The sequence below is a fragment of the Sturnus vulgaris genome, chromosome 3, assembly GCF_052056855.1.
Source record: "Sturnus vulgaris isolate bStuVul1 chromosome 3, bStuVul1.hap1, whole genome shotgun sequence".
NCBI classification, from domain to species: domain Eukaryota; kingdom Metazoa; phylum Chordata; class Aves; order Passeriformes; family Sturnidae; genus Sturnus; species Sturnus vulgaris.
Genome location: NC_142245.1, coordinates 108,180,403 through 108,207,979, shown reverse-complemented (window position 1 = coordinate 108,207,979; position 27,577 = coordinate 108,180,403). Strand labels below are relative to the sequence as shown.

Sequence of the window (27,577 nt, the reverse complement as noted above, 5' to 3'; positions counted from 1 at the left end):
TTTCAGCACATATGACTCTGATGACAAATCTTCCAGTGATTATGGTCAATGAGTAGCAGTTGCTGGGAACAGTAATATTTTAGGTTTTTCCTAGGCTTGCACTTTCTTTTCATTAAAATGGAATGCAAATATGGAAGGGATTTGTTCATTCATGAGAGATGGGCAGGTAATGCTCAGAAAAGTGATTTATTTACAGTGAAATGTAGTTTATTTTTGCATTGCTCAATGCCTCAGATGAAGAAAACAAAGAACTGAATAACTAGACCTAACTCTAGCAGTGGGACTCAGAAAAATAATGTTTTAACAATATTTTCACTAAAGACGTTTGATTTCATCCTTCATTAGTTCTTCTCAGTTTTTATTAGCCACTTTTCTCACTGAGTTCATCAAGGATCAAATTAGAACAGGGCTGAAAGATATTTGCACACCTCAGCTAAACCTTGTAAAACATTCCCTGTTTGTAACATCAGTCTCTGACTTGGAGAACAGAAATGCAAAGAAAATAGAAATCATTATATTTTGCTGTTACAGGTTTCTAAAAAAATCTTCACACATGGTGCTGAACAAATGTTGCAATAGTGGGATCTCTTCAACTTGGAACATTATAGTGGTGCTAAATGAGGCTTTATTAAAGCACTGGCTTAGCCAGAGCAGAGTGGCAAGGAAAGAGAAGAAGATAAAAATGTCATTTTTAATGATGTCTAGCAGAAGGCATCCCTGCCCATGGGGGGGGGGTTGGAATTAAGTGACCTTTAAGGTCCTTTCCAGCCCAATCCATTCTATGTTTTTGTGACTTGTCACTGCAAAGTCAATGCGTTTTGTTGTCTCGGTTACATTTCCATGAATAGTGTGCTAAACTGAATCTCCTCTGATACCTGCACAGTGTCTGGGACAAGAACTGATATTCCTACCAGCTGTTTATAGAGTGATGGGGCTGTAACTGAGTGTTTGTCTCTCAGCTGTCAGAGTGGTCACTGGTTTTCTTACCTTCCAGGTAATGCAGTTGGTACTGCAGAGTCGAGGAATTCCATTGCCATGGTAAATTACAGAGCTTTGTATCCATTTGAGGCAAGGAACCATGATGAGATGAGCTTTAATACTGGAGATGTAATTCAGGTAAGATTTGCTATTTACATTTGACTTGCAAAAATTAACCCTTTTCTCTAGCCTTGAGAGGCACAAAGTCTTAAGGGTCAAAAGCATGGCATTGTTGTATTTTAAGGTTTACTCAAAATTTAAATTGGATTGCTTCTTTCTTTTTTTTTTTTTTTTTTTTTTTTAAACAGGTGAAATTAGGACTAGTTCAGCCAAAATATTCCCCTGAGTTTTACACATCCTAGATAAATTCACAATTTCTTTAAGTATAAGAACAGTGAATACTAAACATAAAGTTTCTAAAATTAGTAGATCAGAAACAATGTAGTTGTTGCAGTTTATTGCACATGTACAAGTTGACTTCTGAGTGTTTGCTTGAAATAGGAGCATAGTAAATAGAGACATCAATTATTTATTGATGGTATTTGAATTAAAATCTAATTAGTTATTTAACAAGTAGGTGTTAAAGGTTCTTTTGAATCTTAATACTGTTTTCCAGTGTATTCTTTACAGAGATTTCTGCCCGTCTGAGCAACCTGGTCTAGTGGAAGGTGTCCCTGTCCCTGGCAGAGGGGGTGGAATCATGTGATCTTTCAACCCAAACCATCCTATGAATCTGTGATTCTCTGAGTGTTCTTTTATCAATCCTCCCTCAGGCAGACACTTAGAGCAATTTATTCTGTGTCCATTTATTGTAACACTTTTCTGAGTTTGCTGTCTCTAATATTACAGTAGGACCATAAGATTGGAAATGCCTTATGGCTTCTCAGTAGAAATCTGTGTTATTTCATGTATATTAGTTCTTAGCACTTGTTTGAAAGTCTTTGTCTGCAGTGAATGAAAACTGATTTACAGCCATGGTAATACAGTTTCTAATGTATGTGTGGTTTCTTCTCATTCAGACTGTAAGTGATACAAGTAGGTGATGAGGAAGAATTTATAAAGCAATGTGATAGAAAGTATTAAAATAATTGACTAAATTAGCTTTTAGTTTGACAGTGTTAAAGTATTTATTTGCATTTTTATACCAATGAACCATGGAAAAGGGAACAAGAGAAGTAGGTTTTGCTTTGACTTCCCTCTCAGCTGTAATTGTAACATTTAACTGCTGATTACTGATTTCAGAAATAGGCTAACTGCTGCCACCTCCTCCTCCTCCTCTCCCATCCCAAACCCTAGCTAAGCCAACCAGCTGATAGTATGTGATAGGCTGCTAATTTTTAGCCAATTTTCACTAACTGGCTAATTTGCAGCATAATGGAAGCTTCAGTATTGCTGTGAATGTTTAGGGATATTCTGTACTTAATCACATAGTAAATAACAGAATTTTTGGATGTGTTTTGGATGCAGTCAGCTGACAGAGTTAATTATATCTGTAAGCAGAACAGCAGCAGTTGTTTCCTGCTCTGCTGGGCTCACCAGCCCCTGCCTCTTGGCTGCACATTCAGCAGAATCCAGCATAGTGCACTGGTATTTTTGGCAGGACAGAGTGGCTCAGAGGCACTGCATGAGCCTCATGTGTGCATATCTGGGGCCTGTTTGAAGGGTCCCTGAGGTCTGTCTGTACCTGTGTCTGAAACCAGTACAGCTGCATCATCACAGGGCAAAATCAGCTCAGTTCTGCCAGGGCAGAGTGAAAATGCTGATCCTGTATGGGAACTGCCCCTGTTCAGGTCAGAGCCAGCAGGTGCTGACACACCAGGTACCCTGCTTGTTTCATGCTGCTAATTCTTTGTATTTCTCCTCCCATCCATAGGTTGATGAAAAAACTGTGGGAGAGCCTGGTTGGCTTTATGGGAGTTTTCAAGGACATTTTGGTTGGTTTCCATGCAATTATGTAGAAAAAATACCAGAAGGAGAAAAAGCTTTATCTCCTAAGAAAGCCTTACTTCCTCCTACAGTATCTTTATCTACTACCTCAGCTGCTTCAGAGTGAGTTGTTGTTATGTTTGTGTTTAAATTGCTTTTTCTAAATTTAGCTAGCACATAATGTGCTGTATAGTTTCACTTGGTGTTTGTTCTTAAAATATAAATGCAGAAAACTTATTGAAGAACCTTCGTAAAGTCTTAGCTTGGAAAATTTGAGTATTTGATAGTCTGCTTTGCATTGTATAGAATATCAGTTTTACAGATGTTAACAGAAGAAAACTTCTCTGCTTGAGTTACTCTCTAAATTAAAGTTGTAATTTGATAAATATGCTTTGTGTTCAATTTGCAGACCACTTTCACCAAGTAAATCTGCAGAAGAATCTGATTACCAAAACGTCCCCTTTTCCAGCCTGAATGTTAACACAGCCTGGCAGCAGAAATCAGCTTTTACTCGCACTGTGTCCCCTGGATCTGTTTCACCCATTCATGGACAGGTACCTTGTGCAGAACTTGCTGTATCTCAGATTCATGTCAATGAAAATCATTTAAAGAAAAGCCAAAATACCACACAACTTTGCTAGTGCTGGGTGCACTGAGCAGGCTGGAGGATAAAGAAGCTCATCTAAATATTCTACTAGTGTGCATTGATATAATTCCATGTATTTCCAGGAACCACTGAGCAAGAAGAACTCATCTTTCTTAATTTTAAAATAATTTTCACCTATAATTAGACACAGAAGGTATTTCTAATAAATAAGAAACTGAGTTGCATGCATGCATTGACGTCAACAAAGTTATTCAGCCATTACTTAAGAATGAAGTTGCTTAAACTTCATTGAAAGATCCACCAGTGTTTGTTTTTAACAATTGAACCAGTTTGGGGCAGTGTGGTCAACCAACATCACTTCTGTTTTACAGGGGCAGCCTGTAGAGAATCTAAAAGCACAAGCACTTTGCTCTTGGACTGCAAAAAAAGATAACCACTTGAATTTTTCAAAGAATGACATCATCACTGTCCTGGAGCAGCAGGAGAACTGGTGGTTTGGAGAGGTACATGGAGGAAGGGGTTGGTTTCCAAAGTCCTATGTCAAGCTCTTACCTGGGAGTGAAATCAAGAAAGAGGAGTAAGTGTGACTTTTGTTGTTGTTTTATTCAGCAGCTTGCAAAAAGAGGTGGTTTAGAGTGCAAAATTTTTGCAGTGCTTTAGTGTGCAGAACATAAATGCCCTTTAGAATTTACACTGTGTCATTTTAGGCTTTTATTATTTCATTTTGGCAAGCCAAGTAATGATGGGCTCACTGCTGTGTAACTATAAACAGTCTTGGTAGGCTGATGCTGTGAAACATCAGTGGTGTTTGATTATTCATCAAGTGCCAGACTTTTTGTTCATTACCAAGTCTCCTGTCTTGCAGTACAGTTGCATTCTGCCTCTAAAAGTGCCAGTTTTTAAGTGACCCAAAACTAAGTAAGCTCTGCACAGAGCAGTAGTGTGTTTTTCTTCACTTGAAAAGATCATTATGCCTGTTCTAATGCTGCAGGGTAACTGCTCAGGTAAAGTCTGGTTACTGCACCACTGTGTGTAAATTGTTCTGTTCATGCATTCTGCTAAAACTTCTTAGAAATTCTTTAGAATAAGAGAATTTAGTCAAAATCTGTAATTTACTTCTTTTGAATAATGTAATTTGTGAATGTATCTCTTCTTTTTATCACATGATATTTTTTCTTAAGTGTTGTGCTCTTGGGTCCCATAAATATATTAAATATCAGTAGTACTTGGCACTGTTTGATAGTCAGGGAAGTCTTTGCAGTTAATTCAGTCAGTATCAGCTCTGATATGACCAATGTGATCTTAGTCTCATGTTAATTGAGAGATTTGCTCTTGATCAGCCTCTTGGTAACACAAAGCTTTTTTTTTTCCTCCTTCTTTCTGCAGACCAGAAGCTATTTATGCAGCAGTAAACAAAAGGCCTAATACCCAGAGTTACACAGCAGGAGAGGGTAAGGCAGCATGAAAAATGCCAACTAATGCTACAGTATGGTTCTGCTTAATGACTTGTAAATATAGTTCAGTTTGTGAGGAGTTTCTGAGCAGCACTTTGAGTGGTTGTCCAAAAGACACAGTGCAAATGTTCAGGTGTTGATACAAGAGTTCTGAAATAGGAACTTAAGGTTATAAGTAATTCAGGTTGAGCATAGGCCTAGGTTCTGTTTTAAGACTTTTGTTTGAGCATGAATATATTTCTGAAAACCTATAAGCAGAGTTCCCTTCATGGTGTTCTCTACTGTGTTATGGTGTTCTGTAAAGACATGAGAAGATTTTTAATCTCCTAAATGTGGACCATTTTCTTACAGTCAGTAAGGAGTAGAGAAAACAAGTATTACACTAGAAATTTTTCTCCAGTATCTCCATGCTTCCCCAATTATATTTTAATTGCACCTGTGTTTTTTCATTACAAAGTTGTGTACCTGTAAGAGTAAATGTGATTACAGTCAAGCAGGTGGGCAGGTCAGTTCACAGACCTGTAAAGGTATGATCCCTGTTATGAACACACGGTTGTGGTCCCTGTTGTGAATACTCTGGAGATTGCTGATATCCCTTTATGTGCATCTGAGGTTCCTTTATGCCCATCTGAAGCTGTTCTCTCCTCTTGGCACAGAGTACGTTGCCCTCTATCCATACTCGAGCTCTGAGCCTGGTGACCTGACCTTCATGGAAGGGGAGGAGATCCTGGTGACCCAGAAGGAAGGGGAGTGGTGGACTGGGAGCATCGATAACAGAACTGGAATCTTCCCCTCCAATTACGTCAGACCAAAAGATCCAGATGTGAGTTCATATTCTGACAATTAACACACAATATTTTCTCTCAATTCTGTTCTGTTGGCACTCAGCTCTTAGACAAGGATTTTGAGCAGAGGTTAATGTGCTTGGCAGAAAAGAAAATCCTAAGTAGCTTGAGTGCTACATCAGAGCTGTAGCCAGTGTCACACTGCCTCTCTCACTGTACAGGATGGTGTTTTGTTAAATATGGGTTTAAAGTTAAAATCTCCATGTGCTTTTACAGTGTAAACTGTACTGGTTTTATTGCACATTAAAGGTGGCTGTTATTTTGTCTTTGTAGGCTTCTAGCTGTGCTGGCAAAACTGGAACAATAAATAAGAAGCCCGGTAAGTGCATGGTAACCTTTCAACATTTAAGGCTGTATCTTAAGTAACTCTGAACATTTAGGTTCATAGAAGTGTTTTAATGGTGGCTGATGTTCTTAGCTGCAAGTCAGCTACCAGGATATTTCTGAGGATCCAGCTCTTACTGCAGTGAAAAATGAACAAATGCAATTACTGTTCTCTTTCCAGAAATCGCTCAGGTTACTACTGCCTATGCTGCATCAGGAGCTGAACAGCTCAGTCTCGCTCCAGGACAGCTGATACTTATTCTGAAGAAAAATGCCAGTGGATGGTGGCAAGGAGAGTTGCAGGTAGTGATTCAAGGAGAAATAATTATTGACTTCATGAATGGCAAGGAGGTGCTCTCAGGTTTAATTCAATAAAAACAACTAATTAGAGTTATATAAATTTGGTCAGAAAGTTATTTTCATCTTGTAAAAACCAAAAGGGAAGAAAAGCTGCATGGTGGATTTTTTTTGTTCGTTAGATTGATTGGTTGGCTTTTTTAAACCTTGAGTTGCTGGGGGTTTTATGTTTTTTTTAGAGTCAATTTTCTTGCTCACATAAAATAGTAAAACTGTTGATTAACATGTGGGAGGGGGAAGAGAAAAGTTGACATTTATTTAATTAGTTAAGATTTAATTGGTGAAACATTAAACTGCAAAGTTATTCTAGTGAAAGAACAGGTGGGTTTGGAAGCTGGAGTTGGAAGCTTGTTTAATGCAAAGATGCTGTTCCTACTTCTCTCCCGTCCCTACCTAGATTTAAGAAGAATGTCCTGTAAAAGTGCCCTTGACCTCATTAGGGATTCTGGATGTGATGCATACGTGGGAAATTTATAGAATGAATTTTCAGCCCTACAGTTGAGTTGTACTCTGAAATCTCACTTAAAAATTTGGATGAACATATTAGGGTACAGCTTTATCTCAATTGTGTTGTTTTATGCTTTAGTCAGATTTTTATCTCTTGAGATTCATTTAGCTGCTGTTTAGAAGCTTGACTTCTTGTATTTGTTGGCAAAACCCTGACATATCTGTTGCATTTTTTTCCGATCTATGGACTATTCAGTTTTTCAATTGTGTAATAACCATTATAAACATTTACAGGCAAGAGGGAAAAAGAGACAGAAGGGATGGTTCCCTGCCAGCCATGTGAAGCTGCTGGGTCCAAGCAGTGAAAGAACTACATCAGCTGCTCCCTCAGGTGAAAAAAAAAAAACTTTGTATTTCATTTGGAATTTAATGTAACTATTTCAATTGTTTATGTATCTATGAGGGTCAGCATGCATCTTCTGGACTTTTTAATTTTGATGGTTGCTCTGAAGAGCCATACTCTTCTCCTCTGGAAATTCCATGTTTCCATGTGCTAGCTAAAATCTTAGAAAGAGCTGGCAAACATTGGCAAACCACATGGAATTACATGCACTGCTCCTTATAAAGAGGGAGACCAAGCAAATTTTCAGGTTATTTCCACTTGAATGGTCGGGTACAAATGAGGTTATTTCACAGAAAAGGAGCTTTTTTTGCTTCTGTGTGCTTAAATTATGCTGTTCTCCACAGCTATGAGTTGCTTATACAACAATTTCCTGCATTTTACTGGACAAAACTTCCCTGTGCCTAAAGTAGCAACCCATGATTAGCTACTGCACGTTTCCTCTTCCTCTGCCACATTTTCCCCACAAATGTCTGCAGTAAGATAATCAAACTCTTTTCAGCCAGTAGAAGAGAGAAGCACACTTGATTATATTTTAAAGTGTTTAGAAGGCCAGTAGATGCAGTCCATTAATTATAAAAGTTCACAGATATATAAAGTGGAAATAAGAATTACTCACTGGCTCAATTTAAAAAAAAGTAAAAGAAAAGAGAAGACAATTCTGTATCAAGATAAAATAGTGTGGCATTTTTCTATGTAACAGTGCATGTGAAATAGCTGTTTCTTTTCTGAGAGAACAGTTTTAATGCTGGTATAACTCCATTCTACTCTTCTTTCCTTCACAGTGTGTCAGGTGATAGCCATGTACGATTACACGGCCAACAATGAGGATGAGCTCAGTTTCTCCAAGGGGCAGCTGATTAATGTGCTGAACAAAGATGATGCTGACTGGTGGCAAGGAGAAATCAATGGTGTGACAGGTCTCTTCCCCTCAAACTATGTGAAGATGACCACAGATTCTGATCCAAGTCAGCAGTGTGAGCAACCTCTATTTTTTATTAATTTTGTTACTTCATTTCAAAGGTGCATTGCTGTTCTTCTTTGTGTTTGGAATTTGGAGTTCCAGACATCAGCTGAATTGATTAGTACTTCAAATACTCTTTCTTTAAATATATTATTATAGTTCAAGGTACTTTAAACCCTTTTCTAGTTAACCTACAAACAACCAGCACATTACCAACCAGTCAGTGTAGGATAGCAAGAGTGCTGTAGGGTGAGCTAAAAATACAGATTGGGTAGGAGTTCTTCCATCAAGATGCTGATAATGAACATGGACTGGGAAGCAGTGCAGGCACACTGCAATTACAGAACTTGCTCAAGTTTTGTAAAATAAGGAAAAGTGCTGTAGTAATTTTAACACACTTACCAGTTAAGTAAAATTACCCATAAAAAGGATAGGAAAACGATTTTTGCATTAGTAAGTGGTCTGTCCTGTCCTAAATTTGCTTGTCCTGGCCCCCAGCATTCCAGCTATCATCTAGTCCTGGGAAACAAGATATGTCAGGACATAGGTTGAAGTGAGAATTAGCAGCAGCAGGCTGAGAATTGAATCCTGAACTGTACACCTGACAGTCAACATCTTCTCTGCCTTTTGCACATAAACATAGTAAAGGTTTCTGGTGTCCCCTACACACACTCTGCTTTTTGGCCCCTGTCCCCAGAGAAAATCCTCCTCCCAGAGAAATCTAGCACAATTTTTACTCTTTCAGTTTTTCATCCTGTGATTTAAGCAACTTTTGCATCAGCCCAGTGGGTTTGGGAACATACCACGGTGCCAGAGTTGCTCCTTTGACACAACAGGCCTTGTCCCTTCACTTACTGTTTTTCTCTGGACAATATTTGGAGTTCTCTTGGGATAAAATCACTCGTCTGGAAACCTGGCTGAGCCTCACTCTTGTTAGCCTGTAGCTACTGTAGGATCAGTCTGCACTTCAGATTTGATCACATGGTCATGTTCTTACAGAAAAATTGACAAACTCATAATGAAAGTACAGCTTGGATTGGAAAGTTAAAATATTTTCCCTGAGTAGCTTGTTATGGTTTCTGGGCAAAAGAGAGTGTGCACCATTCTTGAGGTTTTCTTTTTAGCTAAATTACTTCTGAGCTCATATTTTTGGTAACACGTTGTTCTGGCTTTTTTTTCTTTTTTTTTTATTAATGCCTCTGGCCAATGTGGTTGGGATGTCAAAAACTCCTGCATTTAGATTGAACTTAACATTCTTTGATTAGATAAATCATTAAAATGGTCCTTTGAAAACTTTAATTTGTTTGCAAATCTCACTTTTGAAGAAACAGTATAGACTACACCAGATGGGCTATAAAATTAAGATTCTGGCTGAGTATTAAAACTTAGGAATTTTCAAGAATGATAGAGGTTACAGCTTGTCACACCAGGTGTGTTGTTATTTCAAGTTACATGGTTGAATGTGACAAGTGCAAGGTGATCACATAAACCACTGATTTTCAGCAAAAGCTGTGCTAAGACCACACTATAGTTGGAAACTTTCTGAATGATTAATAAGTTTTTCTCATTGTTTGCTGATACATCATTAAGTTTTCCCTCAGATTTCAATGATTTGGAATGAGTATTTCCATCCACATCAAACTGGCTTTTGACAAAGGTTAATGTATGTGCAGATATGCAGCAGGTCATCTGTACCTGGCCATTAAACTTTTCTGTAAGAACTACTCTATGAAGCAGTTCTAAAAATCCACCTGCTGGTGAACAAAGAGTATGTTGAATTTATTCTCATTTTTTAAAATTCTCTCAGTATTTCAAATAAGCTAAATTACACACTAGTTTTGTACTGGGCTTTGCCACTCTGTTGTGATCCAGGCATTTGGAAACTTAAGGAAAAGTCCTGCCTCAAGCCCCGAGCCTGCACAAACCCAGCACGGCTCAGTAGCTGCAGCACAGCACTCTTCAAATACCATTTCCCAGATTTCAGCTGGGCTGCTGCTGCTTGTCAGTTGTGTGAGCACTAAGCCACTGTTTTATACCTCTTCTGTAACCAGAGGAATGTTTAAATATGTCCTGAATGAACTTTCAAACTTCTTTGGGTTTCCTTACAATATTTTTGGCACTTGTTTAAACAGAGTACAGAAACTATCACAAGTATTCTTGTGAAATCACTAAGGAATTGTCCCACAGAAATGTTGATGTGGCCCTCTACAGAACAGCTGTAAGATATGACAGAACATAATTTTAAAAATGCATTGTTGCATTTTAAAGAACTGCTGATCTGAGTATTATAATGCCTCTGAGTAATAGCAGTTTTTCCTGCTGTTTTTTCTAGAGTGACTATAATGGTATTGGAAAGGGAGCAGGCAGATTTGGTTTACTCAAATAAGTTTGTGGATTAGGAAAATTCTGGTTTTCCCCTAGATTTAAAGACCTTTGTATCTGGAGTCTTTTCTGGGAGTTATTAGTTGTAGCTGTAATGGCAAACTTGCCTAGCACAGAAGGAACTGGGGTCAGTAAGATGTCCCTTTCTCTTAAGTTGTTGACATAGCTCTGGGTACAGAACAAAATCACTTTTCCTCTTGGTGTAGCTGCACATCCTGGCATAAGACCCCTGCAAGGGAAAAAAAAAGAAAAATAAAATGGCTTCAGGGTGTTTTTGGGTTTGAATATTTGTCTCTTAAAGACATGCTGATTGCAGAACACAGGACAGTTGAGTTGTGTTCCTGGTGACTGTGGTGGTGGTTAGATTTGCTCCTGTTTTAATGACATTTTAATAGCCTTTTTTCTAATGTTTGCTCAAAAGCCATCATAAATAATAAATATGATACTCAGCAGGTTTCAAAATACAGATATTAAATAAAGAATCAGTCTTCTGTTCTTTGAGTGTTTGCACAACCATGCAGGGTCAGATCTTGTGTATTTCCAGTCCCTGTCTAGTGCCAGGTTCCCTTCCTGTCCTTTCCAAGGCATGTGTATGGGGGGTAGGCATGGTGCTCTTGCCACTTCGCAGTTCTTCCCAGTGGCCTGGTCTGGAGATAATTTTATTTTGTCCAGTCTTCATCTGCTTTGCACTTGGGAATTTGTTCTCTTATTATTTGTTGGCTTTTTCAATGAAATACCTTTTTATGTTTGCCATCTTATCTATGGGACCGGTGTGAGCTTTATCCTTTTATTTTCTGTAGTTGAGATTTTCTCCCATCAGGTAAATCTCAGCCATTAAATCTCGAGGGCCAGGTCTTTTCTGTGTTACCAGGATCTGACACATCCACCAGGTTCTCTTCCCATTCTTCCCAAGGGATCTTTAAGGAGAAGTGTAAGGATGGAATGCAGCTGCTCCAGCTATGTTTGCATACTTGACTGCTAGATGTCTTCTAGTGTTAGAGATCAGTTCATTCCTCAGAGATGTTCTTGCTGAGGGCTGGACAGCTCAGCCAGGTGGGCACACCTGTGCTCCATGTGCAGAGAGGCATCTGGTTCATCCTGAGGTGTCTCATCCCACAAGACTCACAGAGCTGAATGTTGTGCCAGTTCTTTCTGCTCTCATCTATGTGTTCACTCTTTGTTTTCCATAGCCCAGCACTGCTGCAGTTCCTCACACATCAGAGTTACTCCTTCAGGTGCTCAGGCCTGAGCTCCAGCTTGTTGTTTGTAGCAGTATCTCCAGAGCTACCTCATTTTTGTCTTCCCCAAACCTTACTTGTAGATGTGACATGTTGGAGACATGAGGCAAGTCCTGCAACAAGGATCTGTATTTCCAGAAATTGATTTCCATGTGCAAAAGATCTTTAGTAATTCCTGTCCACATTGTCTGGTGGATGAAGCTGACTCACTTTCAGGGGTGTTCACGGAGAAAAAACAAGTTCTGAACTGATGTGCTGGTGGCCATTGCATTTCTGTCTGTGTCTGGACAATATGTTTTGAAGTTCTACAGTTCTTGCCAAATAACTGCTCTTTGTGGAGTAACAGTTCGTGGTAGCAGTGGCTTTGAGGTGTTGCCTGTTGCAGTTCCACATTGATATTTTAACACACAAGGATTAATGATTTATTCTAAGATTTTATTCAACAACTCCAGAATTTTACCTCTTTTACCAAAGATCAAATATGAAATCAATCCTTACTTCATAGTGACATAGTGACTTTGTATTTCTAAAACTATTTGGTGAATGTCATTCAGGCTTGATAACACTTCCAGGATGTAATTCTGGGGTCTGGAATAGTCTTGGGGTTGCCCACAAAGTGTGTCCCTCTTCAAACCATGTAGCCCTTGGATTCTGAGGGATGTGGTACCTCCTGTTCCATGGACACATAAGACTAGAGGCAAGGTTTTAATTTCTTTCAGGCTCAAACAGAATTGAACAGGTTAATTTTTATGTGCTGATACAAATAGATTCCAGTGAGATTTTTCTTTACAAGTTTAGTTTTTATCTGATTTTTCTAATGTCCCAGTAGAAGTTTCTCAGGAGAGATTGTGGTTTTGTTGAAATCTCAGGGAATTTTGCCACTGCCTTTAAAAAAACCCTTAGAGCTTGACCTTGTGTTGAGTCTACATGACAGATGTTTTCCTTAGGAAGAAACCTTTTCTTCAAATAAATGAGCCACAGGGGTTTTCAGAATCAGCAATGGCTGGTGACAAGTACTTAAATCTGTGTGTTTATAAATATAAAAGTGCAAGGGTGGAAGCTTGTGATGTCTGTTTTCAGAAAGTTGAATGTTCATCATTCCTTTCTGACCTTTTTGGTGTTGTTCTGTCTTTGTCCATAGAATTCATATGTTTCACTCTTCAAATTTATGTTCATTTTATCCTTCATTTTTTTTGTTTTTTTTAGGACCCAATGTTGTCTTCCAGTGTGAAAGCACCTCAGAGACCCACTATCCAAGTTTGACTAGCGTGGAGGCAGGGTGGCCAGCCCTGCTCACGTGTCTGACACAATCCTTTTGCTTCGTTTGAACGTTAGATCCAATCAAGAAGTTAGGTTTTTGTGGGTTTTCTTCTAATCTACAGTTTCAGTTGATTTGTAAAAGCAGAAAGGATAGTGGGTCTTTGTGTGGCTTTCACTGCTGTTCATTCTTGTTTCCTTTAGTATTTCCTTTGGGATTGATAACCGTAGTCATTAGCATGCATATCAAGTTATTGTTTGCATGGTGGGATTGCAGACACACAAAGACCCACTATTTGCACAGTTTATCTGAGCTGTTTTGAATGGGCACTTGTGTTCTTTTAATGTTGTAATGTACATATTTTGCAGAATTAAAGTGTTCATTGATTATTGTTCTAATGGACTTGATTTAATCTCTTACATATTGAGCTTTTAAAACTGGCGGCCTTCATGGCTCACCCAGAAACAATCCCTACCTGTCTGCTGCTGATAGTCACTGTGATTACAAACGTGCTACAGGATCTAAGGGTTAGATCTGGTGCACTCCATCCAGCCTTTTCACACCCTTTTTAATGGGGGAAAGAACTATTAGGCATAGTGGAAGATACTTTAATTTTTTTTCTTCCTTCACAGTAGTGCTATGGCAGGAATTCAGGTTGTTTTGGCTCAATACATTCTACCCCTAAACAGCCTCCTTCCTTTAAATTCTGATCATTCATATTTGCTTTCAGTTTTGGCAAACGTGATTAGTTGCTGCAGTTAGTACTTGCACAGCCTCTGTGTGACCAGGCCCTTCCCCTGCCCCTTCTCTTCATTAAATAGTTCATGGTACTGAATTGTTTGTCTCTGGCTGTGGTCTGCAGTGACTTCTAAAGTACTGTCTGAAAGCTGCTGCTCCTCCTCCTGGTAAACAGGGCAGCAGCCTAATGCAGAGGTAACCTGGCTGAAAAGGTGTTGCCAGGAGAGAGACACTGAGAGAGCCTGGAGTGAGGGCAGAGCATTTGGGTTTAGGATGGAACTGTGCTCCTCAGCCCACAGTCCTGGCCTGTTGGAAATCTGGTGTGGTATGAGCTTGCCCGTGTTTTACTATAATGTTTGGAGGGAAGGAGGAACTTTAACCTTGATTCCCCTTTAAATAAAAGGATTAATTTGATTCTAGACTAATTCTCTGATTAAATAGGTCTGTGTTCTTGTAACAACAAGAGAGATCTCTAGACACAGTATTTAATTTAGTTCGTTTCCTGAACTTGGTTATGAAACAGCAAAGGTCACTTATGCAATCAGAAATGTTTACAAAACAAACTGCTTGTTTACTATATAGACATATATATATAGATGGATGTTGTGAAGGTACTATCAGGAAAAGGTTAATCCAGTTGCAGAGATTTAAAAGCCTTTCTCCAAAATCCAATGTTATGTATTTAATATCCTTGATCAAATAATGTATATGTGCCCTTTAGTTGAGAGATGTATCTTCTGTGCAATACGGACTACGCAATGTGCCTACAAAAAACTACAAATGGATTTTTATTCTGGATGTATTTCGTCTGAACCAGTATTTTGTTATAGAATGAAATCATGTTCTTGTAGGCAAATAACGTGCTAGATAATCCTTTGGGTATTTCAGATTACTTGATTTCCTTCTGAAACCATGTTTTAAGTGTTTCTACTAAAATACACTACTCACACAGAATTGCCTTCTCTGAATTTCTCTCTTGGAAAGCCTGTTTAATACAGGCTGAAATTGTTGTGCTGCACCAGTGGCATCGAGCAGTCACTTACTGTAGTCTGAGAATTAGGTGATCTTCTAAATTATGTAGTTACTAAAAGGCAAAAAGGTACTGTTAACCTGTGGGATTTGAGCCACACTGACAATCAATGTTCAGTCAGTTTTCTTTGAATGCTAGATTACTACTAATTGAAAAATTAAAAAACAACTTCACATCCTTACTGAGGTAACTGAGAATATATTTATGTGGACTTTTTCCAAGTCAACTGGCATTCCACACATTGTTTATTTTTTTCTTTTTTACTGATACAATTGGAAATTGCAGTACTGTTGGCAAAGTTTCACACAGGTAGCCCTGTGTTGGTGTGTAGGTATGAATATTGATAATTATTGAAATAGCTGCCTCTATGTCTGAACTGAAGAGTATTGAAGTGAAGCATTTTGTGCTTTCACAGCTATCTTTTCATGTTTCAGTATTACCCGAGTATGCTCTAAATTCTATTAAGTGTAATAATAAATATAATAATAATAAAAACACACCTTAATAATGCTGATTGAGGGAGACACAGTCCCTGCCTTTAGTATTTGTACTGCAAAAGTCTCCCTAGCACAGCTCCAGCACAGCTGCTTGAGAACTCTGCTCTCCTGCACAGTGGTGCAGAAAGAGTTGGATACACACATCAGATCATCCAAAGAAAAGACTATGCCAAGGATGTATTTACAGCAAGATTATTTAAAAATAATATTCTTTATCAATGAAGCAGTGTGGCTACTGGAAGTTGTGTTTAAATCAGACTTTTACTTTTGAAAATGCTACTTTTTCTCTGGTTGTGTGCAATCCACCCTTTTGTTGATAAAAGACTATAGAGTTGAGTTCAGCTGGTCATCCCAGCCAGTCAAATAAAATCACCCTTATCTGGGTGAAAAAGGTTGGCTGTGGAACTAAGGGCAAAGTGGAAAATAGAGTCCTTTGTTGAACTAATGGTTCCCAGGCAAGAACTGAGAGTCTAAATGTTGCTGAGAGCCACACAATGTTAAAAGGTAAAACGAAAGCCAAATATGCTGTTTGCTGTTGCCTGCAGTGTGGCACTTGCTAAATGTTGTTTCCTGTGGGCCAGGAGAGAATATGGACCCTGGTGTCACAGGGGATGAGAACAAAACAGTGCACAAGAACAGGTACCAAAATGCTATTTCTGTAACTGTCTGGCTTGCATAATGGACTAACAAACTACAGAAGCCTGGTTTGACACAAGCTTAGTTCCTGATCCAGAGCCGGATCCACGCAGGAAGGTTTTGTGCCACCACTGGGACCAGAGGCAGGGCTGGGTGTGTGAGGAGCCCGTGGTGGTGAGGGCTGGGAGCATCCAAAGTGCTGTCTCCACATGGTTGATGGTGCAGTCAGGAGCAGAAGGCACAAAGCTCCATCAGAAAGTTGCACATTAATAACTGAAAGGTCTCCCTCCGGTCACTGAACATTTCTGCCAGCTCAGTGCTTTGTCAGATTGTACCCGTGTGTCATTGTCCTGGGCGGGGTTGGAAACACCTGTAAATAAATAAGTCTGCTCGTAGGAATGTCGACACTCCCTGGCCTGCAGCAGGAGCTGCTGTAGGGTCGTGCTACTTCAGTGTAAAATGAATAATAAAACTGCTGCGTTCTGGTGTGTGCTGCCTTAAAACCCCTCCTTGTCCTCCCCAAGCTTGAGTGTCACGTGTGGGGATGGTTGTTGAGACACGCGAATGCAGGCTGTGCTTAGCATGAGGCAATTGTTCACCTTTGGATTTGAACAAAGTTGTAAGATAACTATGCAAATGTATTTTATTAAAGGGACACATAAAAGGATCTAGTTTGTCTGTTGTGGTTTTTTTGTCCATCTGGGGAGGATTATTTTTTCCCAGCTGAATAGCTTGGAATGAGCATTGTGTCACCTGTGATGGAGTGACTTGATTTTGCTTTTTACCTCTTGAAAATTGATTCATAAATTTCTTCTGTTGTAGCATGGTATCCTGTGTTTACTGATTAGGGGAGATTGGATAAAAGTTTTTATTATTTCCCCTAGGGCCAGATGGAAACTGCCTTTTCCACAGTAGCAGATGTCTTGGATTAGTTCCTTTTGTGGGTTTCAGAGGCTGCTGGCAGCTCCAGGAGTGACAAGAGTGTGTCCTGAGTGTGTTAGCCTTGTGTGTGCCTGCAGAGCTTGCACCCGGCTGTGCTGGTGTCCCTGATGCCATCAGCTGCTCTCTGGCTGTACTGAAGGGACTGTGCTAATGCCAGCCCATGGTCCTTGAGGGGACACGTGGCCTTTCTATGGCAGGCTGGGCTGGAAAAAAACCCCACGACACTTACCTATTTTTCTCAGCCATGTCAGCTGGCTTCAGAGTCAAACAAAACAATTAGAACAAATAAACAACCTCCTCCAAAAACAAAAAAAAAAACCCACCCTAAACAAACCAAGATATTTCCTTTAAAAAAGCAGTTTATATAAAATTATAGTCTTTAAGATGATCAAGTACAGTCATTAACCCATCACCAATAAACCACATCCTAAAGTGCCAAATCAGTGTGGTCTTTTAACACTTCCAGGGATGGGTGGCTCCTGGGCAGCCTGTTCTAATGCTTTATTACCCTTTCCATGAAGAAATTTTTCCTAATATCAAATCTAAACCTCATCTCTATCCCTAAATAGTCTTCACTGGTCACCCAAAGCAGTTAGTGCCTCTGGTGTAGCTACATCCTTCCATATGAGTGCCTGAACTCCTGGTGGAGGGTTGAAATGCCTTTTCAGAGCTATCACTTTTAATGGCTTTTTCCCCTGTCTGTTGAGTGTGGAACTCTGTTGGGAAAATAGGGATAGGTATTGTTCATCTGTCTTTCACTGGAGGATTTTCTTTCTTCAGAAACTGCTCCTCTTCCCCTTGAATGTGCTCATACTCAAAAATTCAGTAATTTGGAAGATTTTCTGCCCCAGCCCCCCATGTTTTTCAGGGCTTTGAATCTCCTGCAGAGGAGAACATCGTTTCACTGTGGAACTCAGTAGTTATTCATCCTATGTTAGTAGGAAAAATACTCCTTGTGCAGGTTTATTTGGAAAGTATAATTTTAAATACAACTTCAGAGACTGGGATTTCCTGTTTATAGACTCTCTGGGTTGTTTTGCCCTGGCAGCTGCTTCCTCAGCTCAGAGAGCAGGATTTAGTCCAGAGGGCACCACAGTCAATGTAGGCATCTCTCTGTTGCTGTGCTCCGAGTTTCCAAGGTTCCAGACACCCCCTGCTCACTCTGGTGAATGTTCTGGAGAGGGAGCTGGGGAGGCTGTGCCCCAGGCTGGCTGAAAGCCTGGCATTGCCTGCTCTTGGTGGGAGAGGCAGGCTGGCTTCCCCTCCACAGGGCAGGTGTCCCTTTTGGTCAGCAGGGCAGGTGAGGAGCTGCATTTCGTGCTGCAGACACTCCCAGAAATCCCACTACTCTTCCTGAGCTGCCTGGGGAGCTTGGGATGAAGCTGCACCAGAGGGAAGCCAAGCCAAGAGCTTTCTGCTGCCAAACAAGGCAGTGTTACTGCTTCCATGCACATTCCTGGCTGTTAAACCAGCAGAAAATTGATGTTTTCTTTTTCCCCCCTTGGGATTTGTTTGCTGCTAGCATGTGAGCAGGGAGTCAGATAAGTGCCAGAAGTGATGCAAGAAAAGGAGGGAACAGCAATGTGGAAGGAGAAGGGGTAGAGATGTAGCTCCACTTTCAGTACCAGTGAGCCCTTGGGTTGCTATGGCCACTTAGGAAAACATTTGCAAATGCACTTGTTAGGCTGGTTTATTCTCCTTTTCGTTTTTGTTCTTTCCTTCAGACTCAAATGCCTGAATTCACCCTCTGAAATCGGATGTGGGGATTGCATAATGTGTTTTTATGCTAGTATCATCAGACCTATCCAAATTGGGAGTGTTTTCACTAGTAAACTAGTGTTTAAATAAAATTATATAAAATACTAAGTACAAAATAGCATTCGTCCCTTCATCCCAGAAGCTGACAGTCCAAACATAAGGTTAGCAGAGGAGCCAGTTAATGTAACTGCATTTTTACATCTGATAACAAATTTATAAATCAAATCTATTTTAATGCATAAAAAAGGCCCATTTTTCTCCCAGGCTTGGCCCCAACTTTCAGTGGTCAGCATGAGACAGACCCAATTCCCACCTCGTGGGTTGTTCCAGCAGCTGGGACACAAGCCAACAGGAGCTTCAGGCCATCCCTGCTTCTGTCACAGGAGTGCACCTTGCAGTAGGAAAGGGACTGCCCAAAGGTGAGACTTCCACATCTGGACAATTGACGCCTGGTTACTGTGAAAGCCCTTGGATTATCCTGAAATTACATTTTTTGGTAACCAGGTGGACTGAAACTCAATCCTGTGCTGAAGAGTGGCAAAAGAATCCAGAAGTAGCACATTGGCCACAGACTGTCTCAATGGACTAAGACATCAAATTTAGCAGGAATCACTTTTATCTGTAACTTTACTCCTTTCTCATGTCTAATTTTGGCCTGGTTGTAGCTCTGGGGATAACTAGGGCCAGAAGGAGCATTCTGTGTGATCAAAAGAGCTGCAATCCCTCATCTCTTCTAAAAAAGTGGTGTTTTTTCAAACCTTGTCAGAAAGCTTATGATCTGTGATCCTCCTTAGGGTGCAAAACAGAACTGAAAAGTCTTGATTTTCAATCTCACTGTTGTCTTTGTTGCTGTTTTACGTCTGTGTGTTGTTCAAAGGGTCTCCTTTTTATGGTGTCCTAAAATTTCACTTGGCAAGATTTTTGACAGTTGCTCTTTCAGAGCACCTTGATGTAGCCAGAAGCTCAGGAGCCTGTGAGGTTCCCATTAGGCCACTGTCACTTCAAGTTCAGCCTAATGTTTAATGTTTCTTGGTTTTTCCCCTCAACTTTATTACTAACTCACCTTCCCATGAGCAAATCTATACCTTGGCAGTGAATAGTCACTGCCAGGAGTGTCAGGGTGACAAGGGAGACACAGCCCTTCCTGCTGTAGGTCATTCTGCCTTTCACAACTCCTGTAAATCTTCACCAAGTATTGTTCCTCTAGAACTGCCGGATCTAAGTGAGTGCCTGCGATGTCTTTTCTGCTATCCTGCAAAGCCCACAGTTCACCTGGTGCTGCAACCTGATGCCATCACATCCACCAATAGATAGATGTTCTCAAATGCTCTGTAATTGTTCATTTTTTCCCCTTTTCTCCCACCCTACTGCTTTGCAATACTCTGCTGTGTGATGGCTGACAGAGGGATCAGATTGACTTTCTGTGCTCTCCTTTACCTAGCTAAACACATTCACCACTCTGGTTTTACCAGTTTTTGGTTTGGTTACTAAAGTTTGAACACTGCTGTCTTGTTTACTAACATCCAGTAGAGATAGAGTTGTGTGAAGCTGCAGAGTCTGCATGTTCTGACAGAAACTTGGGGTTTGTGTCATTGACTGTTGGTGTGTTCCTGTGCATGATTTTGATTCTTCATTCTTGATTCTTAATTCAGTATATTTCCAGCTCATTTTGAGAAAAAAAAAGAAAGTTGTGCAGCTGTGAAGTTACACAACTATAATGTTACATGTTTACAAATTTGTAGTGGTAGTTTGTATCATAAATAAAACTAAGGCAGAGAATTTCAGAAATGGGTGGGGATTAAAAGTGCAGTGTTCTAAGTGAGGACCAGCCACATTTTCTGTGACTTCATCTCACAAAAGACAACTTAGAACCATAGAACTATTAAGGTTGGAAAAGACCTTTAACATCATCAAGTCTAAAAAGACATTGCTCAAGGTAAGAGAAAATCACAGTTTCAAATCAGTGTGGCAGAAGAGATGAGAAAAGTCATGAGACAAATGGAGTGGCAAGAATTCAGGGACTCTTATTCTACATCAGAGTACAAGGGGTGTTCAAAGAAATAAAAAGGTGATAGACTGAAAAGTGACAAAAACAAGACAGGGGGTTGGTTGCTACATCACTTGATTTTGAAACCCTCTGCTGCTGCAGAGAGGGTTTATCAGTGTGCCTGTATAGTCTGAGCCATAGACTGCTGAATGCTGGTGCAATTTTGTTAATTTATCAGATTTGATGCCTTGAATGGGATCTAAATTCCTGACTCGCTTCCTGCAGGGTGTGCTGATCTCCAGAGCCTTGATACCATGCAGCCCATGGAAAGGAAAAGGCAGGGCTACATTCACGAGCTCATTCAGACTGAAGAAAGGTACATGGATGATCTGCAGCTCGTCATAGAGGTGAGATGTCTTGGATGTGAAAATGCATTTGGAAAAACACCTCTATACTGAATAATAACAATATTATTCTTATTAATTCTTAATTGTGAGATGATGGAGAAAGAAAAGTGTGGGCATCTCCCTTTCCAGTGAATGATATGTGGTTGCTCACCAGGCAAAAGCACCATTTTGTGAAACCCATCAGCTTACAAAGACCTTCCTGTTTTCCAAATCCTGTTCTTAGGTGTTCGGGCTCAGTAAAAAGATGATGGGCTGGGGCCAGGTGTCAACCAGAGCTGCACAGAGCTGTATAAGCACCATAACAGCTTATCATGTGCCTTCTCCCCAGTTTTGTTTCTGGAAGCAAGACCACCTCCCTCAGCAGGGCAGGGACAGGCAAGCATTAAGTGCTCTTGGCATCCAACCTGACCTCTCTTTATGAAACAATGGTGTGGTGAAGTGTGGCAGATGTTAAATAGTCAAGTCACAGGGGTGCTGTGTTCCCCGGAGATGAGGTGCTGAGGGCTCCTGAGAGCAGCTGTGGTTCTGCACACAGAGTGACCCTGAGTGCTGTGGGTCAGGGGAGAGGAGCAGTGCCTGAGTGTAATTTGTGCAGTGATTGACTCTGGCATCATGGGAATGCTCTTCTGCTGAGCTGTCAGCCTGCAGGTCCCAGTGCTTGTCCTCGCTTTGCAAGTGCTGATGCTGGTGTCTGAATGGGGTCACACGCTCAAGGGAAACAGCTGTCAAAAGTGCTAGTAAGGAATTGCTTTTAACTGCTGAGACACTGAGCATTCAAAAAAAGTTACTGCTGGACTAAGCAAGAGGCTGAGCTGTTTCTGTTCTCTGAAGAATTGCTCTTTTTTTGGCTGCAGGTTTTCCAAAAACCAATGGCTGATTCAGGCTGTCTCACAGAAGGAGAAATGGGGCTGATCTTTGTTAACTGGAAGGAACTCATCATGTCAAATACAAAGTTACTGAAGTGAGTACTTACCTAAAATCTTACATTTTCCTTTTCATTATTCTGTCGTTCCTTTCCCCAGGAAGTTTGCTGGGTTTACAGTAAATATTCTGTCCTTGCTGATTATCTCCTGTGCAGGCTTGCATTCAGAACAGCTAAATGTGGTCCAACTGCTTCAAAAGGAGAATAAGAGAGAGGGGGAAATAAACAACAAGAACAGATGTACATTTGCTGTAATACCTTAGAAACAGACAGTAAACAAAAGTATATGCATGGGAGCTTCTTTTCTTTGCAGTTTTCTGCAAAGTAACCTTTTTATTCTCTAAAAATAATCTTTAGAAAGATACAGTGGCTAGTAATTCACTGAATGGGATGCTGGTTGAATGTAGAGATTGATGCTGATTGTGCCAGAAACCTCAAAGGAGAGTCCCAGTCCCCCAGACCATCAGGGAGATTGTTCAGCTCTGGGTGTTGTGTCAGTGACTTCCTGGGGTTTCAGGCAGGACTCCAGCACCTCCTGGAAGTGCCTGTGCTGTGTAAGGAAATTCACCTGCCAGGTTTGTGTCCTTTCAGAGGTGGATCTGTAAGGGTTGTGATTTAGGCCTCTCAGGCTTGGCAGCAAAAGTTGGATGCTGATCTCTCTCCTCGTCCGCAGAGCCTTGCGGGTGCGTAAGAAAACCGGGGGCGAGAAGATGCCGGTGCAGATGATCGGGGACATCCTGGCAGCTGAGCTGTCCCACATGCAGGCCTACATTCGCTTCTGCAGCTGCCAGCTCAACGGAGCATCCCTGCTGCAGCAGAAAACTGATGAAGATGCTGATTTCAAAGACTACTTAAAGGTATCTGATTCAGTAGCTTTTGTGCCTTCTCCTTACCTCAATGACAGGAACCTGTCTAACCAGCATCGACCACATCAAAATAACCCAGAAGAGTAAAATCCTGTAAAAATAGCTAAGAAGCTTCCAAGGTGTATTTATATGGTGACCATGACTAACACTCTTTATTTATAACACTGTCTTTCTCTCAAGCTAATTTACTTAGGCCATAAAAGGAAAATTGCCAGAACAGTTGACATCAGGCATTTGTTTCTTTCATTGCTTTGTTCTTTTTCAACTTGAGTGGAGCCTGTAGTGTCAAACTAAACTCTGCAACAGTTTTGAATGTAAGGATTCTGCATGAACAATGACCCTGTATCTGGGTGCAGTGATACTGCCAGCTTTCCTGTTTGTTCTACATACAAGTGTTTTCTCACTGAAAAAAAATCCAAGATCTCTTGGAATGCCTGGAAAAATGAATCTGATCAGAGAATTTTCAGTATTCAGTGCCAGTGGTGCAACTGTTTTCTGCTGACTAATGCAATGTCTCTGCTAAATCTCTGGGTTGCACCACAGAAACTTGCCCTGGACCCTCGCTGCAAAGGAATGCCCCTCTCCAGCTTCCTCCTGAAACCCATGCAAAGGATAACGCGCTACCCTCTGCTCATAAAGAGTGTGAGTACCCCAAGTGAGGTTTTGTAGGTGAATGCTTTGAGTTTGATCTCCATAGCAAAAGCCAAGAAAAAGGCTTGTCCCTTTATGGGGATTTCTCTGACAGGGACCTGTGCTTACCTCTGCTTTTATCTGGTTTTCTCTCTGATCCATGCCAGATTCTAGAGAACACTCCAGAGACCCACCCGGATCACAGCAACCTCCGGCTCGCCCTGGAGCGTGCGGAGGAGTTGTGCTCCCAGGTGAACGAGGGCGTGCGCGAGAAGGAGAACTCGGACAGGCTGGAATGGATCCAGGCCCACGTCCAGTGTGAAGGCCTTGCTGAGGTACCTGCACTGAAGCTCTGCAGGCCTGGGGCTTTTCAGTCATTTCAGCAAGGCTGGGGAGGGAATGAGAGTCCTTGCTCACATCCCTTATTGGAACATGAGCTACTGCTGAGCTCTAGGCAGGGAGGCATTTACTGAATTCTACTCACAGCCATAACATGAAGAACCATTGTTTTTGCATGACTGTAATGGCAGAGAAATCTTGATTTATCAGCTTAAAAACTGGTACCATTTAGACCATTAAACAGACAGAAATAGCTCTTCTCTCTGAACTCCTGATCATGCTGCCACTGGGCTAAGTCAGGTGTTGCAATGGAGGATTTCACTTAGTGTGTGTTTCCCAGGCTTTTCTTTCAAGCAGGAAGGGAACAGCAGCCCTCAGTGCCAGATCCTCCAGGATATGTGGTATTCAGGCTCCTGTACCTTTCAGGACAGCCTTCAAACTGAGGTGTGTCTGACAGTTCTTCACTGCATAAGGAACCAGGGCTTGACACACCCAGAAGGTTTGTCCTGTTCCATCACCTAATCACCTGTAAGAGGTGACTTGACTGCAGCCTGTGCAGCCTCTTCTTAAACACAGCTTCTGGACAACACAGAAGTGGACATGTAGTAAATGCCTCCATCTGGTCATCTCTCTGTGTGTTTCTGGTAAAGCTTAAATCTCCTCTGAGGTGGGAGTTGTGCTGTTGCCATGGCTGATCACAGAACAGTTCCCTTCTGTTCATTTATAATGGAATTCATTAAACAAAAGAGAAAAATTCTCAGTAGCTTAGTCAATCTCCACAGTGAATAGGAGCAGGAGCTGATGTCTGCACAGACTTGCTGCTGCTAATGGATTTTGTCTCTTCCCAGCAACCCGTGTTCAACTCCCTCACAAACTGCTTGGGACCACGGAAGCTCCTGCACAGTGGGAAGCTGTACAAGGCCAAGAGCAGTAAGGAGCTGTATGGATTCCTTTTCAATGACTTCCTGCTGCTCACCTACATGGTTAAACAGTTTGTGTCTTCCGGATCTGATAAGCTGTTCAGCCCCAAATCCAACTCCCAGTTCAAAATGTACAAAATGGTGAGTCAAGGTGCTCCATGATCATATTGGTAGAATGGGTCCTGGCTTCTGATGAGGAATGCTGCTCTCCCACTGGGATTAGCTGTGTGGTTCCTTTTGCTGTCACATGGGCATGTTCTGGAAGACAATTTGCACAAATGACATTGGCTTAGTACCCAAAAAAGGTCGGACTTCTTTATCTTGGTTTAATAAACACTTTGGTCCACTTAGGGAGGAAAGGGCAGAAGTAGCAGCACACCTGAACAGCTGAGTGGAATCTTCAGAGGGAAGCAGGAGCCTTGATTTCAAGGTGCACAGATTCCTGCATCCACAAGAAAATTCCTGTCCTTCAGAAAACAGTAGAAGGTGCAAAATTTTAGTCTCTGTGCCCACACAGTGTGTGTTCTCAAGATTCTGAAACTGGAGATAGAAGTTTAAGTATCAGGGCTGTTTTCCTACAGAGAACCTGAGAGATTCCTGGATTTCTGAGCTCCACACTGCAGCTCTGCTTGCAAACTCCTGCCCCTTTCACAAAGTTCTTTGCCTAGGAAAACAGAATGGGGTGAATCGCCAGAGTAGTTTTTCTCTCAGCCCTTTCTTGCATCCTTTACACGGTGATCTCATTGCTTGTCCTGTATCCTATGACTTTAATTTTCTCTACAGTAAAAACAGTGTATTTAAACATGCTTATAGAGTTTCTGCCTATTGTCACAGGGTGGTGCTGTCACAGTGACATTTGCTTTTCTTTCAGCCGGTTTTCCTTAATGAAGTCCTTGTGAAGCTGCCCACAGACCCTTCAAGTGATGAGCCAGTTTTTCACATATCACACATTGACAGAGTTTACACACTTAAAACTGACAATATTAACGAGCGGTGAGTAGTTAAAATGCAAATCTGAGCTTAAACTTGTTCATTGATACTGGCAGGCTGTGTTTCCAGTGAGCAGACACAGGGGCTCTGGAACAGAGCTCAGGAGCAGAGCTGTCTCTTGGTCAGGAAATAAACTCACTTGACTCTCCTTTGAATGAGAAGCTTTCTCTAATTTTGTTCTGCTTCTGCAGCAGCTCTTGCAGTGGCATCCAGCCACATCTGCTGCTCCTTGAAGTTTCACTTGTATCAAAGAACAGTTTATGGCTGCAAAATCCAGCATCTCATAGGACTTTTCCCCAGTCCTGGGCAGTCTTTAATGTCCCAGCAGTCTTTAATAAAACAGCAGCTCCATGTCCATTTATTTAAGCTGATTTGGCATGTGGCATAAGACTAAATCCAAAAACTCCATCGCCTTAGTCCATGAACTGACTTGATTTGTGATGCCTCTACAACTTAGGGAGAGGGAATAGGGAAAGAGAGTGGGCCAGAGTCACTGAAGATTTTACTGCCTGTGGGATGACCCTGACTGTAAGGATTGCTCTTTGCAGGACTGCCTGGGTCCAGAAGATCAAAGCAGCATCAGAGCAATACATTGAAACAGAGAAGAAGAAACGTGAAAAAGCTTATCAAGGTACCCTCCGAGTTCTGTATTTCCCTCTCATCCACTGGATACAGGGGCAGGGCGTTTCCTGGAGGATGCCAGTGTCTCCTTCTTCAGATTTATTGCCAGTTCTTACAGTTCCAACCCATCTGTTTATTTCTGACCTCTTTGTTCCCAGCTCGTTCACAGAAAACCTCAGGAATAGGACGCTTGATGGTGCAAGTGATTGAAGCAACAGAACTAAAGGCCTGTAAGCCCAATGGTGAGTGAGGGAAACAGTCTCAGAGCACTTTTATTCCTGTAACATTTGGAAAGGCTTGCTGAGAGAAGCTGGGAGACACTGTGGTTTGTCTACAGTTTCTGTATGAAATAGTCATTCTTTAGCTTCAGAGGACTGAGTGAAGAACCAGCTCTGTGCTGCTCTGGGATGTTGGGATTGCCTGATCCACATCTTCTGGCAGCAGCAGTGATGTGTGTCTCAGCAGGCTCCAGATGGAGGAGGCAGTTCTGCACTGCAGGGGGGGTTTCACTCCCTGTTCTGTCTTTAGGAAAGAGCAACCCCTACTGTGAGATCAGCATGGGCTCACAGAGCTACACCACCAGGACCCTGCAGGACACCCTGAACCCCAAGTGGAACTTCAACTGCCAGTTCTTCATCAAGGATCTGTATCAGGATGTCCTGTGTATCACCATGTTCGACAGGGATCAATTCTCACCTGATGGTAAGTGTGAATATTTAGGCAAAGAATGCTTTTTTGTTAGCTGAGGTACCCAGTTCCTCAGCAGCAGTTTCAAGAGTCTGTAGGTCTGACTGCTGCCTGACAAATGTGGGGTGAAAACAATGCCTCAGTACTCAGGGTGTTCAATAGCCTTCTAGAGCCAGTAACTCTAGGCAGTCAGATTTGATCCGTCTGGCTTTTGTATCAGACACAGAATTATTTTCTTGTCAGACTGAGGAGACAGACAAGTTGAAAGCAGAAGTTCTACTCACAATAGGTACTCAAAAAAAAGGTCCTGGGTTATATTTTCACAGGAACAGCTTGATCAGCTTTCTTGTTGCTTGGAAACTGAGCACGTTTTTGGCAGTCAGTTGCTTCTCATATTCTCTAACAGGTTAAGTGCTTTTTCAGGGCT

General features: G+C 41.3%; 1 protein-coding gene across 5 annotated transcripts in view; it reads left to right on the top strand.

Moving 5' to 3' along the window:
* The window catches only part of ITSN2 (intersectin 2), an 80,170-nt gene that overhangs the window by 50,434 nt on the left and 2,159 nt on the right, over nucleotides 1–27,577 (top strand). For all 5 annotated transcript variants that reach the window (XM_088162480.1, XM_014872961.2, XM_088162481.1 and 2 more), the window contains 20 exons: nucleotides 995–1,116; nucleotides 2,852–3,027; nucleotides 3,314–3,458; nucleotides 3,883–4,088; nucleotides 4,898–4,962; nucleotides 5,622–5,788; nucleotides 6,084–6,129; nucleotides 6,316–6,437; nucleotides 7,233–7,329; nucleotides 8,124–8,315; nucleotides 21,054–21,175; nucleotides 22,030–22,136; nucleotides 22,771–22,954; nucleotides 23,507–23,605; nucleotides 23,761–23,928; nucleotides 24,781–24,993; nucleotides 25,724–25,845; nucleotides 26,391–26,473; nucleotides 26,622–26,705; nucleotides 26,992–27,165. In XM_088162480.1, coding sequence (XP_088018606.1) covers nucleotides 995–1,116; nucleotides 2,852–3,027; nucleotides 3,314–3,458; nucleotides 3,883–4,088; nucleotides 4,898–4,962; nucleotides 5,622–5,788; nucleotides 6,084–6,129; nucleotides 6,316–6,437; nucleotides 7,233–7,329; nucleotides 8,124–8,315; nucleotides 21,054–21,175; nucleotides 22,030–22,136; nucleotides 22,771–22,954; nucleotides 23,507–23,605; nucleotides 23,761–23,928; nucleotides 24,781–24,993; nucleotides 25,724–25,845; nucleotides 26,391–26,473; nucleotides 26,622–26,705; nucleotides 26,992–27,165 — 2,694 coding nt within the window. The remainder of the gene's footprint in view (nucleotides 1–994; nucleotides 1,117–2,851; nucleotides 3,028–3,313; nucleotides 3,459–3,882; nucleotides 4,089–4,897; nucleotides 4,963–5,621; nucleotides 5,789–6,083; nucleotides 6,130–6,315; nucleotides 6,438–7,232; nucleotides 7,330–8,123; nucleotides 8,316–21,053; nucleotides 21,176–22,029; nucleotides 22,137–22,770; nucleotides 22,955–23,506; nucleotides 23,606–23,760; nucleotides 23,929–24,780; nucleotides 24,994–25,723; nucleotides 25,846–26,390; nucleotides 26,474–26,621; nucleotides 26,706–26,991; nucleotides 27,166–27,577) is intronic.